Source organism: Tripterygium wilfordii, chromosome 20, assembly GCF_013401445.1.
Source record: "Tripterygium wilfordii isolate XIE 37 chromosome 20, ASM1340144v1, whole genome shotgun sequence".
NCBI lineage: Eukaryota > Viridiplantae > Streptophyta > Magnoliopsida > Celastrales > Celastraceae > Tripterygium > Tripterygium wilfordii.
Genome location: NC_052251.1, coordinates 11006000 through 11024180, shown reverse-complemented (window position 1 = coordinate 11024180; position 18181 = coordinate 11006000). Strand labels below are relative to the sequence as shown.

The following is an 18181-nucleotide window of genomic DNA, read 5'->3' as shown; positions in this document are numbered from 1 at the left end:
ATGATGCAATAAGCATGACATAATCACCAAAGAAGTGGACAAGGTTCATTTTTCTTCCAGTGGCAATGACAATACCTTTCTATATGGTTCATACTTTGCCATAGATGTGTGTTGGAAGCTTGATATTGTTTGTGTGGGAAAAGATCAATAAGGCCAAGGCAGATGCACTGGGACCAGCGGTGGCATCTGGGTTGATTTGTGGGGATGGGATATGGACTTTGCCCAGCTCAAGACTTGCCCTTGCAGGGGTCAAAGCACCAATATGCATGAAATTTTTATCCAGGGCCACAAATACAAGAGTTGATAACTTCTTAGGGTAATGAACCTCAGAAGTTCAGCGTAGGTCCATTGAACACATAAATCACGTTGAATTGTTGATGCTTTGACGATTCATCATCGGGACAAGCTTGTAAAATACCTTTGTGTTTTCATTTTCTTGCTTTGGTTATTAGTGTGGACAATAAACCTACGAAGGCGTATCAAAAAAGCAGGCAACAAAAAGAAAAGGCTGCTTCAATATCTTGCTTAATAATATCTGGTCACAGCCAAAAACCCCACGATGCCAATTAGATACAACAAAGCCAACAGTTCACATTTCTAAAATTTGCAAAGGTGTTGGAATAATCATTGCGTGAATAGCCCTCCAATATCACATTATGGCCGGGAAGTAATATCCATGTCGAAATGCTGTTTTGACATCCAACAACACAATCTCAAGCAACCCAGTCTTCATCGCTTCCTATGGTATCCTGAACAAGGAAATAAATCTGGATAAAATTAGCAATGGCATAAGGTTGCGCACACATTTTGTTTATACAATAGCGTGTCTAACAACACGTTTAGTTATCAAAATGGACAAAAGGACCCATTTCCCGGCTAATTAATTCGTAAATGATCCTCCAAGACTCTCCATATCAGTTGAGGTACAGTTCGAGTAACTATCACAATTAAGCTTCCTGCAGCAAAGCTCCTTCAGAGAATAAAGATTTTGACTTGTACAGTTTTTATTGCGTTAAGCAATTGCAGTCAGCAATACAACAAAAATTTCAATCCAGAGAAGTCTATGGGACCATACCTGTGATGAGCTCGAGAATTCTTCAATTTCATCGTCATCAACCTGCAAAGTTGTCTTTACAAAGTTAGTAACTCAGTTAGAAAATATTAGATGACTAGCATTGAAAAATTATCGGCACATTACAAACAACCCTTTATACAAAATAAAAACATGGGTTTGAAATTTTTCAGTAGAGGTACCAATATAGTAAAGATAATTCAACTATGTCTGAAGCTCCTACAATGCAGAACGTTTACAGCACCTGAAATACTTTAAACATCAATTATGATCTTCAGGATTTTGACTAAAGGTAGATTTAGGCCTACAATTAATAAGAGCCCTCAATACGACGATTTCTTCTTCCCAAATTAGTAATAGCGCCAAAACTCCTTTTTTTTTGGCTAAACCCTAGGACTAGTAGTAAAGTTGCTTCACAACAACCTAGAGGTCACGAGCTTAATTCTTGAAAGAAGCCTCTCCATCGTGGGGTAAGCTTACGTAAATCTTGCCCTTTCCCAAGTCTATCTCCACTTAGGGATCCTTTTGCACCATAAGTTATTTGCCTTCACCTTCTACTTTTTGGGATGTTTTCGAGGTTTGGAAGCAGAAGGTGGATCGGAGTGCCATGCTTCAGAACATGCTAATGGAATATTCCATCAGCAAGGCAACAAGAAGACAACAAAAACCAGGCAAAAACCAGGATTGTGATGTATTAGAGCAAAGAATTGTGCAACATTCATATTATAATGAGAACAGGTCTTTGAAATTACAATCCAACGTCAATCATGGAGGCCAAAACACCAAAGAATTCTCTTTGTTATAACTTATAAGCATAAACATCTAATTCAGAACCACAAACAGATTCACATAGTTGGCAAAGATTTATAGCAAAGTATCAGTTCGAGTAATAAATAAGTGAATAAAGACAACATACGATAATTTCCTCTCCATTTCCCTTAAAGATCCTCATCAAATACAACATAGATAGTCATAACATCAAAAGCATAACTTCATCAATCAAACAAAGGGCGACCTACGTGATCAGTGGAAAAAAGTTCTTGAAAGGAAAGATGAAATCAAGAATCAACAGTATCCAATGCTCCCTTGAAAATATATATTTGGAATAGAGAATGTACCTCCTCTGCTTTCTTTTTCCTCTTGTTTCCTGTCCCTACAAATTCAACAAAGCCAGATGCTAGGTTTGCTGAAGATGCATTAAACTTAATGATATGGGCCAATATCATGCAAAATGAATCACAGAACATATATCCAGATTTATACCTCTGAAAGATCAACAATTTTCCCCGAACAGACTCTTAGATTGTATTTTATGAGTAATGTTAATGGAACAATCGCATAGAGTCCAGAAAAAGCTGGCATTCTCTAACTATATTCTTACTGTTGAAAATTCACTTCCTCACATAAAATTGTTGAAAATCATCATGATGACTTTGACTAAATTTTTTTTATTATATATGATCAACATTCTGAGGTTCGCCAAAGCCAACTTTTAGCCTCACACAGCAAACTGGAATAATTCTGCTTCATTCAGCAACTAAAACATCTGTCAGTGTAGCCATGCATGCCAAGATGGAAAAGGTCAGATACAGAGTCGTGTTACATGATTCTAACTTCAACAACACTTTATGGATTTCAAAACTCTAGAGCAATGTGTGCCCAGATGGCAAAGCAATACCAAAGCGTGAAAGAAGGGAAAACTTTTCCCAAAAGTTCATAAGATTAGACCAAATACTAAAAGTTGTGGACAATCAGATCTGAAAATTATTTGACCACATAATAGGACTATGGGGAGGGAGAAACTTACGACTTGTATTTTCTTCATTAATTTTTCCTTTTTTCCTTGGCCCTTCATCCTGAAAAAAGAAAACAAAAACCACTATTTCACCACAAAAACTATGCCTGTGTGGATCTGGAATTGTCCCTGTATGCAATAGTAGCTATTAAAAGGGAAAAGGCTGAGTAATACTTGCTATTGAAAAATAAAAGAAGAAAAGAGCAGAGTTAAAGCCCATCCCCACCTTATCAATCTTCCTCTTCAAATCAGAATGCAGTGGCTTCTGGCCAGAAACTGCAGTATACGAATAGCTTTAGTTCTTCTGAATATTCTGATTAAAGTTCTTCAAATGATAGCAAAGTAATCAGTCAAAGTAGCAACCTTTTGAAGATGGGGATTTCTTCGGATTTCTTGATACTTTCTGGAAATTTCAAGGAAAAGAAATAGATGATTCAAGATAATTTTGGTCTAAAGTGATGGAAACAATTTTCTCTGCAAATGACAAGAGTTTATCTTTCTCGAAGCCATAATAGCACCTTGAGACAACTAGGTAATAAGAATAATCTAAATCTAAGTTAAAATGCAAGGAACTTTTCAAAAACAGAGTCAGCAGTTGGGTCTTAAATATATAAACAACTATAAAAATATACATGCACAGGTATGTGTAACCGTATGTTCTGTGAACTTGCAACCAACATTATTCTAGGAGGTGAAGCAATAAGTATTAAATCTTCAAGTATTAATGTATTCAAAAGACCTTTAAATATCAAAGCAAATTTCTTTCTTAATTCCTGTTACTAAGATAAACATGCCTGTCCTTACCTTCTCATCGACCTTCTTGAACAATGTAGATATGGTAGCTTGAACAAGTGAACCATGACTGGTGCGTTTGTCTTCCTCAAATGTATTTAATGCAACAGAAGGCAAAGATAGTTGTTCAGACTTCGCTTCAGACAAGTTAACTTGGGGTTTAGAATTATCATCACCTTCGGAGGCATTTGAATAGTCAATGTCAATGACAGCAGGGTACAAGTTACCCGTCTGTAATGACCAATTAAGGAAATCAAGAAATTGTCAGAAAAGAAGCTTCCATAGAAAGCTTACACAACCACGCATGTATGAGAACAAGTTCTGAAAATTCTAATATCTCAGGCTTGAAGACATTTTGCAACACAAACAAAATTTTACTAATTGAATGATTAATGTTCAGGATATTTCCAACCTTCTTATTTCTGACAGAAGATTTGAATTCTGTACCAAGCTTCTTTTCTTCTTCAGAAACATCAGTGCCACTTCCAATAGAGTCATCTCCAGAAGAAATATCTACAAACCTAATGCAATCAAAGACAAGAGATGAACTGAATCATTATATTTCAGTAAAATATGAGATTGATTCAAGCAAAATGAAAAATCAAAACTTAAATCAATGGGTAGACAACAAAAACCTACATGAAAAGTGTCAGACACTAGATAAGAAGGATGATCTAGAAAACATAAACCAGCACCATCTTTCTGGAAGCCGAAATTTATTATCAACATACAACAAAAGTAAAATGCATATGTTCGTTGTAGATAACAACATTAAAGGAACCACCAAAATATCAATGAAAAAAATAATCAAATGGCATTTTCATGCCTCTACTAGACTACTACATCCACAAAAATTAGCACTAGCATCTATTTCTTCGATCGCAATATGTCACTAGCAAAGTCAGACCATTAGCCCGTTATATAAGAGCTTAGCAGTTAGATTACACATGCCTCACGAAGATCTTCAAATATTTATAAGCATATCCAGTTACATCACCAACAAAAATTTGTAGCTCATTCAGATACATCTAACCATATTGAAATATAGCGCCTGAGATATTTAGAACCTCACTCAGCCAAACTATAACAGATTAAAGGTACTCCATATCTTCGAAACTGAAAAATCCTGAAGTTTTACAACATCTTAATGTAAGCAGATAGTCACAGTTTATTTAAATAAGGCCGTTACTTTAATATTTTCCCAGAATTCCTTGCAGAATGTCGAATAGGTGTCACTTCCATCGATTTCTTCAAACTATGCCCACCCTCGGACATATCATCTTGGATTTCAACTTCTGGGGAGAGTTCTTCGGGGTTTTTTCTTCCAATTTTATGAACAACTTGCTTATCTACAGATGCCACACCTGCGCCTCCTTTAAAGTCACATTCAACGTGCTGCCCCTAAAACCAATAATCAATTAAGAGGGCCATCATCGGATATATATATATGTATATGTATTTTTTGGTAGGGATTTTACTCATGATTGCAGGAAAAAGTGAGGAAAAAAATGCAAACAACTTCCACCCGTAAACCAATATCTAAAGAAGCTAACCTCAGTCAATTCCTTAGGAAAATCAAGTCGGGCTTCTTCTGGGTTCTCATCTTTTCTCCCAATCCACCAAGCATCCGAAAATACAATCTGGAAATATTGTTTAACTAGTTAAGCAACTCATGTGCACAAGCTTCCACAAGAGAGACAAGTCAACAGAATTGTAACCAACTCTTCTCATAATAATATTTGACTCATCCATCTAATCCTAATATACTCAATAGCTTTTGAGAACTCAATCTCTGCTCCAGTCATAAAATTGATAAACGTGAGTCAAGACCCACATTCAGCATCATCAAAAATCCTGGTGCCAATTGGGATACAAATTAAGTCCACACAGATATTAGTTGTGGAAGCCATTGGCTGGCGATATCAATAGAAACAAACTCAATGGGGAAACATAAAGAAACACTAACCATGTTATCAAAATAATCCTCGCAAACGACATTCTTCCCACCTCTAGAAAACTGCAAAGTGAGATATCTGTTCTTCGGGTAAACAATAGTCCCGAACAACTTCATTTGACCCTATAAGGAAATTAAATCCAATGTCAAATAGCATTGATGGAAAATTTCAACAGGCATGGCCTTTACACATATTTTCCAGTAGAAAAAAAAGAAAAGAAAAGAAAAGGAAGGCAATCAAATAAAGTGCGTCAATGATTTGGATGCTGCATAAAACAGGATAGTTGCAAAATAATATAAAGTCAAATAAATATTTTCTTTGATCGATGGGAGTCGTAGACAGTGATATGTCCATACTTAAGTACGGAAGACTACTATTACAAAATAGGATTTTGCCAAGCCATTTCATCCCTCGTAGTAAATCTAGTAATATTTTGTTATTCTTCAACTGGTATTTTATGTTCCTATTGTCCTATTCACAAACTTATATAGCTTAAAAGATCTTCTTGTATGAGCAGCAGCCAGCAGCATAAGCATAAATAAAATCCAGCAGCTACTATTACTCTTTTCTACTCTCCTGCGTATTCTCAAAATAATCAAAAAAAAAAAAAAAAAAGGGCCAAAAGTGAGCAATGAAAGGAAAACAACAACTCCTTCCACAACCCCGCACTTCCCCGAGAGCCAGACACAAAACAGGGGGAGAGAAATTCAGAAACAGAAAAAAAAAATAAAGAGAAAAACCTGAGGAAAATCGAGGTAGAGAACGGGATTCTTTGTGCCGAGGTCCTTTAGATCCCCGATCTTACCGCCGTCAATTGGAGCCAGGAGACCCGGGAACGAGAACAAGAACCTGTTCTTCCTCTGAGACTTCTTCAAAATGTCCTTACCGTGGTGCTTAATCACCGTCTTCGAAGGGGCAAGAGGACAATCGGCACTAACGGGTGCCTCTGACAGTATGTTGTTGGCGAAGGCTAGCTTTTTCAGCCTCTTTCTCTCTAACACCTCTGGATTAGCCTCTTCAGGTCTCTTTGCCGACGACGAAGATCCTCGTTTCACCATCTTCACAGTAACGCGCGCGCACACACACTCTTCCCGTCGTTGAAGTGTGGTTAGGCGGGAAGCTGCGTATGTTCCCTCTCGCAGAGAGCGCCACCCCTCGCACTTTTTACGTGGACGGTGTATGACAAATAAATTTCGGGCTCAATACGGTAATAATGATTGGGCCCAAGCCCATTTTAGAGTATCCATCTCTTTCTTTTCGGTGTGCTCTGCCTCAGAGACTTTTGACTGGTCTGCCCTCAACTTTTTTTAAGCGCAAAGGCTGCAGAGAGAGCGGCGAATCAAAGCAGAAAAATTAGTGCCAGTGAATTCGATGGCTCGACAAGCCGTCGCCAAGCTCTTCGGCTCGATCGCATCGCGCAAGCCTTCCCTTTTCGGCTTAGCACAGACTCGGCACTACTCGGCTGCTCCATCGCCGCCGCCGGCGGTGTTCGTCGACAAGAATACACGCGTAATATGCCAAGGAATCACGGGAAAAAACGGCACCTTTCATACGGAGCAGGCCATTGAATATGGCACCAAAATGGTTCCTTTCTCTCTTCTGTATATGTATATTTGTGTGCATGGAGATACTAGCAAATTTTGAGGGTTTTGTCGTGTTCATTGCATACACATTGAAATTGGAGTTGATGCCTCTTTTTCATTGTTGTTGAAATCGTTTTTCTCTTTTATTTTATTAGGATCTTACGGTCTTAGTTAGTATTATTTTGATTTCCCTTCTAGTGAGTACCGTCAAATTGTGGCGTTTTTAGGATTACAAATTAATGATTGTAGGTTCTATTGGGTGTGTTTTTGCTGGATGTCTCGAGTACCATAACACAGCGGAGGAACTGATGGTTTTTTAAGTTACATGGTCCTCTCTATCAGATTCAGCATATTGGTTATGAATCTTGTGATTTCGACTGGTAAGAGAGCCCTGGAATGAGTTGTTTATTGCTCTTTATTTTCTAAAGACTGGGGGATGTAATTTAGAAGTTCGTGTTCTTTGTCAAGGATGGGATCTTCAGGTAGTCAACTATTCCAAAATCCAAACCCTAGTATAAGTTCAAAGAAGGGCTTCAAATTAGAAAATTTATTTGCTTTAAGCTTTGGTTTGATGCAGGGAAGTTTGAGCCTTGGAATATATTTCAGTATACCTTTTCTCGCAATTCTATAATAAATTTCTGCTGCCATTTCCTTTTCTTTTATTATGTTTGCATCATTTCTATGTTGTAAGTAATATGTATGTTCTGACATATATGTATGGTGATTTGTTTGGGAGTTTTCAAGGCCAACAATGTAAATTTGGCTTTCCTTAAAATGATGGTGTGGTGTTCTCTAACTGCTGTTTTGTTGAAATAGGTGGGAGGTGTGACACCAAAAAAGGGGGGAACGGAACACTTGGGGCTTCCTGTTTTCAACACGGTCGCAGAAGCAAAGGCTGAAACGAAGGCCAATGCTTCGGTCATATATGTTCCGCCTCCATTTGCTGCTGCCGCTATTATGGAGTCGATGGAATCTGAATTGGATCTTGTTGTATGCATCACTGAGGGAATCCCTCAGCATGATATGGTATACTTAACCTTACAACTGAGCATTCAATTTTATTGTTCAGCTGGTTTTATTAGGGTTTGTGAATTAAATGTAAGAATATGGGTACTTCTTTTTAGATTAGCATGGGAGGCTATGTTTGAATTAAATGTAAGAAAACCTAAATCTTCATTTTTGTAAAAAAAAAAAAATAAAAGAAGAAATTAGTTTGGCTGAATGTGTCTTAAACCCTGGTTATGATGATGATTTTAATTCTTGGTATAATAATGGTTTCAGCTCACTAGTGTTTGATTTGCGTTTACATGTGTAACAAAATGAGGTCGTAAAAAGGGGGCAGCCTATTATGTTGATATAGGTAATAATGCAAAAGGAAAAAATAAATAAAAATGCAGTTTTAAAGCCTAATATGTTGCAGAAGTTGATGAGAGACTTCTGGGCTTGTTCCTGGATAAATACTGTATACGGGGATGAGAATTTGTTCTAGTTCATTTTGAGATCAAAATATTGATCATTTAATGGCTGATTTACTACCGTCTTCTTTTGTTTAATCCACAATGGTGCTAATGAGACTGAAACATTACAAATTTTCAGGTACGAGTAAAGGCTGCTCTGAACAGGCAATCCAAAACTCGTTTGATTGGGCCAAATTGCCCTGGTATCATTAAGCCTGGAGAATGTAAGATAGGGATTATGCCTGGGTACATCCATAAACCTGGTCGCATTGGAATTGTTTCTCGATCTGGCACGTTGACTTATGAAGCAGTAAGTCCTGCTTGTCATTCAGTGGTGGATTATGCTAATAAGATTATGAGCTTTTTATAAAATAATCATTACTGATATCGGGGATTAAGCTGCAGAATCTATAAACATTATGTGTTAATATCCGTTTTTACTTCTCTTTCCTTTTACCTTCATGCCAAGTCAATATGACCTCTCTTAAAATTGGGTACTTAGCATCAAAGAAGTTTATTACGAGACCTTTAGTTCCGGTGTCTATCTTTGTCAGACCATTTAGTTCTACAGCTGTATGAGAATTATGTCATACTCTATGCAAATTCTTTATAAATAAAATTTTGTTACGTAATTTTTCAGGTTTTCCAAACCACAGCTGTTGGACTTGGACAATCCACCTGTGTTGGTATTGGGGGCGATCCTTTTAATGGGACAAACTTTGTTGATTGCATTGAGAAGTTCCTTGTAGATCCCCAGACAGAAGGTATCTTTCGCTTCTACGCTTGTTCTTGAAATAATTGACTGTTAATAAGACAGACATAGCCAAACTTGGGGGCCTGGGGCTACAATGCTACATACTCATGTGCCTTCATATAGGCTCCTTCGCTTGAAGCTGGCCTTTTTTGTGATCTAAGCTCTGGTTGCTTAGGAATTTAAACATATAGTGCAAATGTCAATGCTTCTATTTTACAGATGCTTTTAATCTCTCTCGCTTTCTCCTATCTTGATCTTTAACCATTATCCTGGATTTTCCTGTGAAGAAGGATACTTGCATCTGTAGTTTTGAAAGCCTTCTAAGTTCTAACTGGTAAACATAAGTTAGCAAGGGGCTACCTGTGGGATGGTTGGTTCGTAACTTCTCCTTTCCTTTTCCTTCTCCTTTTTTTTTCTTTGGAGAAAAAAACTCTTTTGGCTACAATTTCAGCGCTATAGTGGGTTTGGAACACCTTTAATATCTTTAGTGGAAATTAGGAAGACAATGGTTGAAAGACTGAAATTAGTTTCTGGCTGCACCTTTGTCCTTTCTGAAAACTTTCCTGTTTTTATTATTTATTTTCACTAGTCTTTGTGTTCAGTTTAACCTTTCAGTTGTGTTGCTCTTACCAGTTGTCCTCAAAAAAGTTTTGCTATGCCCGTGGCTTGACATAGAGTTTAAGACTATAATTAATGCGAAAGTTATTTTTAGTTTTCTAAAAAGGATGCTGTTTCAGGTATAATTCTTATAGGAGAGATTGGTGGGACTGCAGAAGAGGATGCTGCTGCACTAATAAAGGTAATTGTTGGTACTTGAGTTGTTATGTTTATGTGGAATTTGAACTAGCATTTGGGACCTTGTTGTACGGCCGACAACATGTTAGGTCGGGAAGCAATTTTCCAGCAGATTATGTTTTTGATTCTCATTGTACAATCTGTTAATAGTTCTTTGATATGAATCTGTTGATTCCTGTCTGAGTTTTGTCTATGATAGATTGAAAGTTGGATGTGTATTCTTAGATTGTCTGAATCTATGTTCCCACTCTGCTTTAGTACAAATAATCAGATTTTCACGCAGCACACTGAAATCCTTGCCTTGGAGAAACACTGGCGAAATCTCTGATAGTGATAGCATAAGTGGTCTGACCTAGCTTTGCTTCAAGGGGGCTTAGGTGGTTGACTATTGTAATTTTTTAATTGTTATCAGCGTATCTAGAAGCCCAACATCTCAAACAGTTGGTGTAGTGGTTTTAGGTGCTTCACCTTAACCTAGGTTCACATATTCAAACAAGGAAAACAGCCTCTCCGCCTATGTTACTCTTTCTGATCTGTAGCTATGTGCATGTATTTGTCTTGGCTCTTTTGACATATACTGTATTTGTGATGTCTATTTAGGAAATATGAAATATCTTTATGTTTGATTATGAAAAATGAAAATAAGTCATGAAATCACTTTTATTATTGAATATTGATGGTGCATGGAGGGTTAAACTGATAATGTGAACATCTGTCCATAAAACAGGAAAGTAAGACTGAAAAGCCTGTAGTCGCATTCATTGCTGGACTAACTGCTCCCCCCGGTCGTCGCATGGGTCATGCTGGAGGTATGGTGTTTGTTTTTGATAACATATATAGATTAGTGCATGAGATTATCATCGTGTCATTTAGGCATTCTTGAAAGTTTAAACATGGTTGTTTGGTCTGTATATGTTTGTGCACCATATCAGGGAAAAAGAATTGTTTGAAGTTCATATTCTAGTTGTCCCTTCTCCTATGTATTTTTAGGAGACTTCACATCATGTACTTGAGTAAGCTGTTTGTGATTCATTTTTACTTGTATCTGCTTCTGCAGCTATTGTGTCTGGTGGTAAGGGTACAGCTCAAGACAAAATCAAGACGCTTAGAGAAGCTGGGGTTACAGTGGTGGAGTCTCCAGCGAAAATTGGTGCGGCTATGCTTGATGTGTTTAAGCAGAGGGGTCTTGCAAGTTAACTTGAGGAGTTTACCCCATTTTCAGTGGTTTTTGCCAGATTTTTCCATGGTATCTATAATTGATAAGATGAGTTCACTTTGATTTTTAATTGACTGTACTTGTGATAACTCTTGAGTAGTTGAAATTTTCCTTGATTTTTCCTGTCTGATTTGGTGTTGACTGTTGAGTGCACCAATAAATTTATATATAGCTTCTTTTGTTATACTCTCCCCGATGTCCATCTCTTCCACATCACACAAAGGTAGAAATTGGATAGAATTTGAGTGTACTAATTAGGTTCCTGGTTCTTATGCTCAATCCAAAATTTCTACTTATGCAGAAAAAATTCAATCTCTGAACCGACAGGTATAATTGACTCTCACAAGGTTCTTGTGGAAGAATGAAGTCTCTACCAGACTACCAGTGTTCAGCAATACGTACCTTCTTGCTTTCAGCCCAAAAAGAAAGGAAACTGCGGAGCCCAAACATATCTGACCGACCGCTAGAACCCAATACGATCGTGTTTACCCTTTACAATCACAGATAAACAATGCAAGTGAGACACAGACGAATACAAACTTACACACAAAATCCAATGACGTCCTAACTATAGCTTCTCAAACTCATCCAGGCTCCAGCCTCCCCCTGTGACTGTGTTGGTGGTAAGCTTCAACATGTTTCGCCATTTCTAGGGTTTTAAATTGCTCTTCTCCCTCATCATTCATCAATCCGTTCATTTCCGCTCCTCATTTTCTTCTTCCCCTACTATCCCAAACGAAACAAAAGAAAAAAAGATAACTTTCCATGGAAAACCAGAACCAACGTCTTTGACCAACACCGATCGTAATCATATTATTCCTTCTCAAAGGTTACACCTTTTCAATTCTCTCATTTGCCAAACTATGGTCACCAAGTCGGGGTCGGAGCCCATCAACGGCATTGCACCGGCCAAATCCGGATCCAACCAGACCACTACACTGAAGTCGGATCTGCTGAGTTCGACCTTCTCTCTCAAGCAGTTTAAGCTCAAGACCAAGCAACAGGAGCTCTTGATCCGGGTCTCAATTCTCTGCCTTGTCTATGTACTCGCTTTCATTACTCGCCTCTTTAGTGTCCTCCGCTATGAGTCTATGATCCACGAATTTGATCCCTACTTCAATTACCGGACCACTGTCTTCCTCACCCAGAAAGGATTCTATGAATTCTGGAACTGGTTCGACTCCGAGAGCTGGTACCCTCTCGGAAGGATCATCGGCGGGACACTCTACCCGGGTCTTATGGTCACGGCTGCTCTAATCTACTGGATCCTCCGATTCCTCCGATTCGCAGTTCATATTCGTGAGGTCTGTGTGTTGACTGCTCCATTTTTCGCATCGAACACTACCGTTGTTGCTTACTTCTTCGGCAAAGAGATTTGGGATTCCGGTGCTGGGCTAGTTGCCGCCGCATTGATTGCCATTTGCCCTGGCTACATTTCGAGGTCTGTAGCTGGGTCTTATGATAACGAGGGTGTGGCCATTTTCGCATTGTTGTTGACGTTTTACTTATTCGTTAAGGCAGTGAACACCGGGTCGCTAGCTTGGGCGCTTGCCTCGGCTTTTGCTTACTTCTATATGGTGTCTGCCTGGGGAGGATATGTGTTCATAATTAATTTGATTCCGCTTTATGTGCTAGTGCTTCTGATTACCGGGAGGTATTCTATGAGGCTCTATGTTGCCTATAATTGTACGTATATATTGGGGATGTTGCTGGCAATGCAGATTCGTTTTGTTGGGTTTCAGCATGTGCAGTCAGGGGAGCACATGGCCGCTATGGGAGTGTTCTTCTTGATGCAGGTTCCAAATCTTATACTCCGCTCATGCTAGATTGAATTTATTGCATATAGATGTTTATTTGACAGTTGGTGTTTTATTTTTATTTTTTGTACTTCATTTATGCATGAGTTCAGGAAACTTTTGAATTATCTTTTATCATACAGGTTTGATAAATGTCTGTGTGCAGCCATGTGATGTAGTTTCTGTATTTACCACACCATTTAGGCTGAAGGGATCTTTCAGAACATTATAATTAATTGATGTGCTGTCTAATTACCAATTAATTATGTATGTGTGATGCAGGTGTTTTACTTTGTAGATTGGGTGAAGTACCTTCTGAGTGACACAAAATTGTTTCAAGCATTTTTGAGAATCACTGTGACCTGTGCAGTGGGTCTGGGTGCTATTGCTCTGGGAGTCGGCACAGCATCTGGGTATATCTCTCCTTGGACTGGTCGATTCTACTCTCTTCTGGATCCAACGTATGCTAAAGATCACATTCCCATTATTGCATCTGTATCTGAACATCAGCCGACAGCTTGGTCCTCTTTTATGTTTGATTTTCATATCCTGCTATTCCTATTCCCAGCGGGTCTATATTTCTGTTTCAAGCGGTTGTCAGATGCCACAATATTTATAGTTATGTATGGTCTTACGAGCATGTATTTTGCTGGTGTCATGGTTCGGTTAATACTTGTTGCAACACCTGCAGTATGCCTTATTAGTGCTATTGCAGTTTCTGCTACCATAAAGAATTTAACTCAATTGTTAAGGGCAAAAGGCAAAGTTTCGCCAACTGGTTCTGCCAAGGGAACTGGTGGTGCAAAAGCTTCTTCTAAGGTAATTTTATTTCACTCAATTTGGTTCTTATTCACATAATTCTGTATGGAATCTATTTGTTCTTTTATTTTTGTTGATATCTTGTGCATCTCTCCTTCATAGGGAAATGATTATTGCGTTTGTTGCACCATGTCAATGTGCTTGGAAAGTTAACATGATAGCTCATTTGCAAGTTACTTAGATCTGCTGTGGCGGGTCCAATGACACCATATCTTGGAGAGCTAGTTTACACTTCGTAAAAAGAAGAACAAATAATCAATGCATTGTAATGTCTGGATATGGTATCAAATACTTCCAATTATGGAGGATCTGTTAAAATAGATAAACCTGACACTTGAACGCATCGACCCTTGTACTTGTGTGCTAATTTAGTGAATGCAGCTTTTGTGATGATCATTTCATTCAATTAGTAAGTTTTAATTGCCTAAATCAAGCACTCAATTCAATTCTTCAACCCAATATGATCTCAATACAAGTTCCCAAATTTGTGCAATGATCATCTCCCTGAAATTGAATAACTCAATGCTAGTGATTAATATGTGAAAGATTTCATAAAGCTCTATTTTTTGAAAATTACTAATTACCTATCACGTGTTCTCAATTTCAACCATTTGAAATGTTAATGCTTTGTTCTGTGAAGACCTAACTTAGCATTAAAACATTTTCTTTTTTGAGTTGAAATAAACTTATTAATTTCACGTCATTTTCTGTAATGCGTATAACAATTACTTTTGGCAAGTCTTCTGTTAGTTTTCGCATAAATATACAAGGAAACCATGCAAAATCTTTTAAGACCAACACTCACAGTATAGGAAAATTAAGCTGTTCGTGAAGCGAAAGACTATATATTATATACTGCTATCTAGTGTTGGTCTTTGTTTCTCGTTTGATGACCTATTTTCCCTGAACTCCACATTGTAGTTTGTGTGTTTGGTTTTATACATTGCTCTAGTATATCCATTTATTTCAGTTGAAAACTTTTTATTTACAGCTGTAAAGTAACTTTGTCGCCATCAACACCTCTATGTGGTCTAATCTCTTGGCTGTATTAGGTCTTTGTATACTAAAACCAACTGTTTGGGTTCCTAAACTAAATTGCTGAGTAAAAATGTCTTTCCCTCCCACATAACTTAATGGTTTATTTTTGGTTAAATTGTTAGCGCATATATCGGAAATTAATTTTGCTCATTTTTGTTTGTAGGCTTCGCTTGATCAATCTCAGCCTTTCCAGAGAAATGGTGCAATAGCATTGCTGCTTGGTGCTTTTTACTTGCTCAGCAAGTATGCTACTCACTGCACCTGGGTCACATCAGAGGCATATTCATCTCCTTCAATTGTCTTGGCTGCAAGGGGTGCCCATGGCAACAGAGTGATCTTTGATGATTATCGTGAGGCATACTTTTGGCTTCGACAAAACACTCCCCCTGATGCTAAGGTGATGTCATGGTGGGATTATGGGTACCAAATCACCGCCATGGGAAACAGGACTGTTATTGTTGACAATAACACCTGGAACAATACCCACATTGCAACTGTTGGGCGTGCCATGTCGTCTTATGAAGACGAGGCATATGAGATAATGAGAGGACTTGATGTGGATTATGTTCTGGTTGTCTTTGGTGGTGTTACTGGGTATTCCTCCGATGACATCAACAAGTAAGGCTCAAATTAATATTCCAATTTGTTTTTGTACACCATGTGTTCATTGATATGATTCCTTGAAATAGCTTGTTGTTTTCATTTGTTGTTGAGTTGTTTGTTCAAGCATTGAACATTACATGTAGATAAAATGGTCTGCATATCATTGCTTTGATGCATTTATTTATTGGTAAGTTACCTTTGCAATATCTTTCTGCTTTGATGTTTCTGAATTTCTCAGTTATTTACTAATACAATTCATTTTATGCAAGATTCTTGTGGATGGTGAGAATTGGAGGTGGTGTGTTTCCGGTGATTAAGGAACCTGATTACCTTGTTAATGGCGAGTATCGTGTTGACAAAGGTGCTGCTCCCAAGATGTTGAATTGTCTCATGTAAGTTTCATGTAACACTTCTCTCAACATGGTGAATTATTCTAATGAATGTTGATTCATAATTATTGTTTGTTCTCCACCTCTTATGGAGCTTCATATTCACATACCCTGCAAGAAGATTGTTTTGAAAAAATGGAGTTCTAGGATGACTAATTTCTCCCTTTAGAAAATTAGAATAGTTACTTTCTCATTTGATAGATAGCTGCAATTATTACTCAAATGATGAGGAGTCTCTGGAATTCTTATTGAACAACTAAATCTTGATGTAGAGGAGCAGTGGACTTTGTCTCATAGAGAAGTTAACTGCTTTCATCATTATAAAATCCAGTGTGGAACTATGTGATGTGCTGATCGACACCTGCAGTTGCTATATAATGTTGGCAATAGCTGCTTCACAGTTATCTTTTTCAAAGATTTCTTGTTATTTTGTTTGGTAGCTTTCTGGTTTTGTAAAGTCTGTCTAATTTATTAAATTTTATGGCCAGGTATAAGCTGTCTTACTATCGATTTGGAGAGCTGATGACGGAGTATGGCAAACCCCCTGGGTAATTTCTGAAGCCTTATCCTGCCAGTCAACTGTTTTCGCATGCACGTAGACTAATATTTTCTTTATTAAAAAAAAAAAGACAAATATTTTCCTTACCAGTGCAGCCAGCATGCCTTTATGCTCATGAATATCGATCAAGCAATGTTCAAATATTGTTTTTTTTGGCCACGAATCGAATTGTGGTCTATGCATGTAACAATGAATTGAAATTCAAAGCACCGCAAATTAATTTCTCGTTATGGATTCATATAGCGTACCCCAACATTGTTTGGGATGTTGAGCATTGATTACACTGATCTTGGTGTATCTGCTATGAGCCTGTATACCCGTGGCCTTGGTTGCCCTCCTGAAAATTTATTGTGTTGCTGCATCTTTTTCACTTAAAAGCATGTTACTGCACCTCTTGAGATTGGGGCATCAAGTCCAGAGTTTATGCTAAAATGTTGTACAAGTATTACCCGGGGCTTGTTCTTTAACTAAAAAAGCATTTGCAGTGCAGTGTGTTGTACATCCTGTATGCTTCTCTTATTTGTATTATTGGTACACTCCCAAAGACATTTGGAGTCTCTCTTGCATTTAGAAGATTCATGATCCAGTTATTGCCAATGTGCATTTCTGAAGTCTTGTGATTGCTTTGCAGGTACGATCGTGCAAGGGGAGTTGAAATTGGAAATAAGGATGTAAAACTCGAGTACTTGGAAGAGGCTTTTACAACAAGTAACTGGATAGTTCGTATTTATAAGGTCAAACCACCCAAAAATAGGTGGTGAGATTTTGACTCTTCTCCCATATCCCCCCTCTTGAGGACATAAAGTTAGACATGGTAGTTGAAACTCTGAAAGCTCAAGTCTTGGAATATAGGTACTTAGCGATGGAAGGGACAGACTTTTTTGGCAGAGAGATTGAGTTTGTATCAATAGAGGATATTTATGTGAACTCATTTTTGGATTTTCAAGTGTGCCTGCTTTTGATGAACTACAGGAAAAAAATTTCACCAAATTGATCCATAAACTTGTTCTCCACTGGACAAATTTAATAGCTTCATTTTTACTCCTCTTGTGCCGTAATGAACTAGACCAGTTAGACCATTCCTGCTTTGTTTGCATTCCATTTCCTTCTCAGGATTGTGAAGAGGAACACCGGTCCTCAAATTTTATGGACTTGACGTAGCCCTTGGAGTGGCCTGCACTGCTATGGTTAGAAGAAACTTCATAAAGAACTGAAGCTATGAGGGACTTATCTAAACCTCTCTAGCTTGAAAGGGTTTTGTGTTCTATGATTACAATTAGATCACATCATTGCAATGGTGGTGACAAAAACCAGCATTCCAGTTGCAGACTTACATCCAAATGCAAAGAGACTGCTCCATCAGAGTAACAATATCCTTTTCATGTTTAGATCAAAACTGAGGAGACATTGACACAACCCTAGTGGAAAGAACATTACATTGGCTTGTATATTTACCTTGCCCTGTCGACATGCTAGCAAGCTGACCTTTTAAGATTCCTTGAGAAATCAAATCTTGTATAATGCAGACAGAACCGTCTGTTTACACATTTGGGTATTT

General features: G+C 37.9%; 3 protein-coding genes across 8 annotated transcripts; 2 read left to right on the top strand and 1 right to left on the bottom strand.

Annotated features, from left to right (window-relative positions):
- Positions 1–496: 496 nt before the first annotated feature.
- Positions 497–6804, bottom strand: LOC119986409 (DNA-binding protein RHL1). 6 transcript variants are annotated; one of them, XM_038830963.1, is made up of 13 exons: positions 6355–6800; positions 5626–5736; positions 5213–5299; positions 4849–5060; positions 4065–4180; positions 3836–3892; positions 3672–3742; positions 3231–3270; positions 3094–3143; positions 2880–2928; positions 2191–2258; positions 1076–1117; positions 497–749 (listed from the first exon to the last, which is right to left on the bottom strand). In XM_038830963.1, exons 1-13 carry the CDS (start codon positions 6670–6672, stop codon positions 714–716), a joined length of 1257 nt encoding a protein of 418 aa, XP_038686891.1. In that variant the 5' UTR covers positions 6673–6800; the 3' UTR covers positions 497–713. The 6 variants fall into 6 exon arrangements, 5 of the variants coding, with proteins under 5 accessions (XP_038686891.1, XP_038686892.1, XP_038686893.1 ...); XM_038830964.1 differs by having other exon boundaries at positions 3836–3890; positions 4072–4180; XR_005465268.1 differs by having other exon boundaries at positions 2092–2258; positions 3672–3892.
- An 84-nt stretch (positions 6805–6888) lies between these two features.
- Positions 6889–11547, top strand: LOC119986412 (succinate--CoA ligase [ADP-forming] subunit alpha, mitochondrial). The gene is made up of 7 exons (XM_038830970.1): positions 6889–7198; positions 8014–8223; positions 8794–8964; positions 9295–9418; positions 10146–10207; positions 10931–11012; positions 11261–11547. The coding sequence occupies exons 1-7, from the start codon at positions 6986–6988 to the stop codon at positions 11398–11400; spliced, it is 1002 nt and encodes a 333-aa protein (XP_038686898.1). The 5' UTR covers positions 6889–6985; the 3' UTR covers positions 11401–11547.
- A 209-nt stretch (positions 11548–11756) lies between these two features.
- Positions 11757–17664, top strand: LOC119986408 (dolichyl-diphosphooligosaccharide--protein glycosyltransferase subunit STT3B-like). Its single transcript, XM_038830959.1, has 6 exons — positions 11757–13215; positions 13498–14034; positions 15236–15690; positions 15945–16067; positions 16553–16612; positions 17255–17664. Exons 1-6 carry the CDS (start codon positions 12283–12285, stop codon positions 17382–17384), a joined length of 2238 nt encoding a protein of 745 aa, XP_038686887.1. The 5' UTR covers positions 11757–12282; the 3' UTR covers positions 17385–17664.
- Positions 17665–18181: the final 517 nt, after the last annotated feature.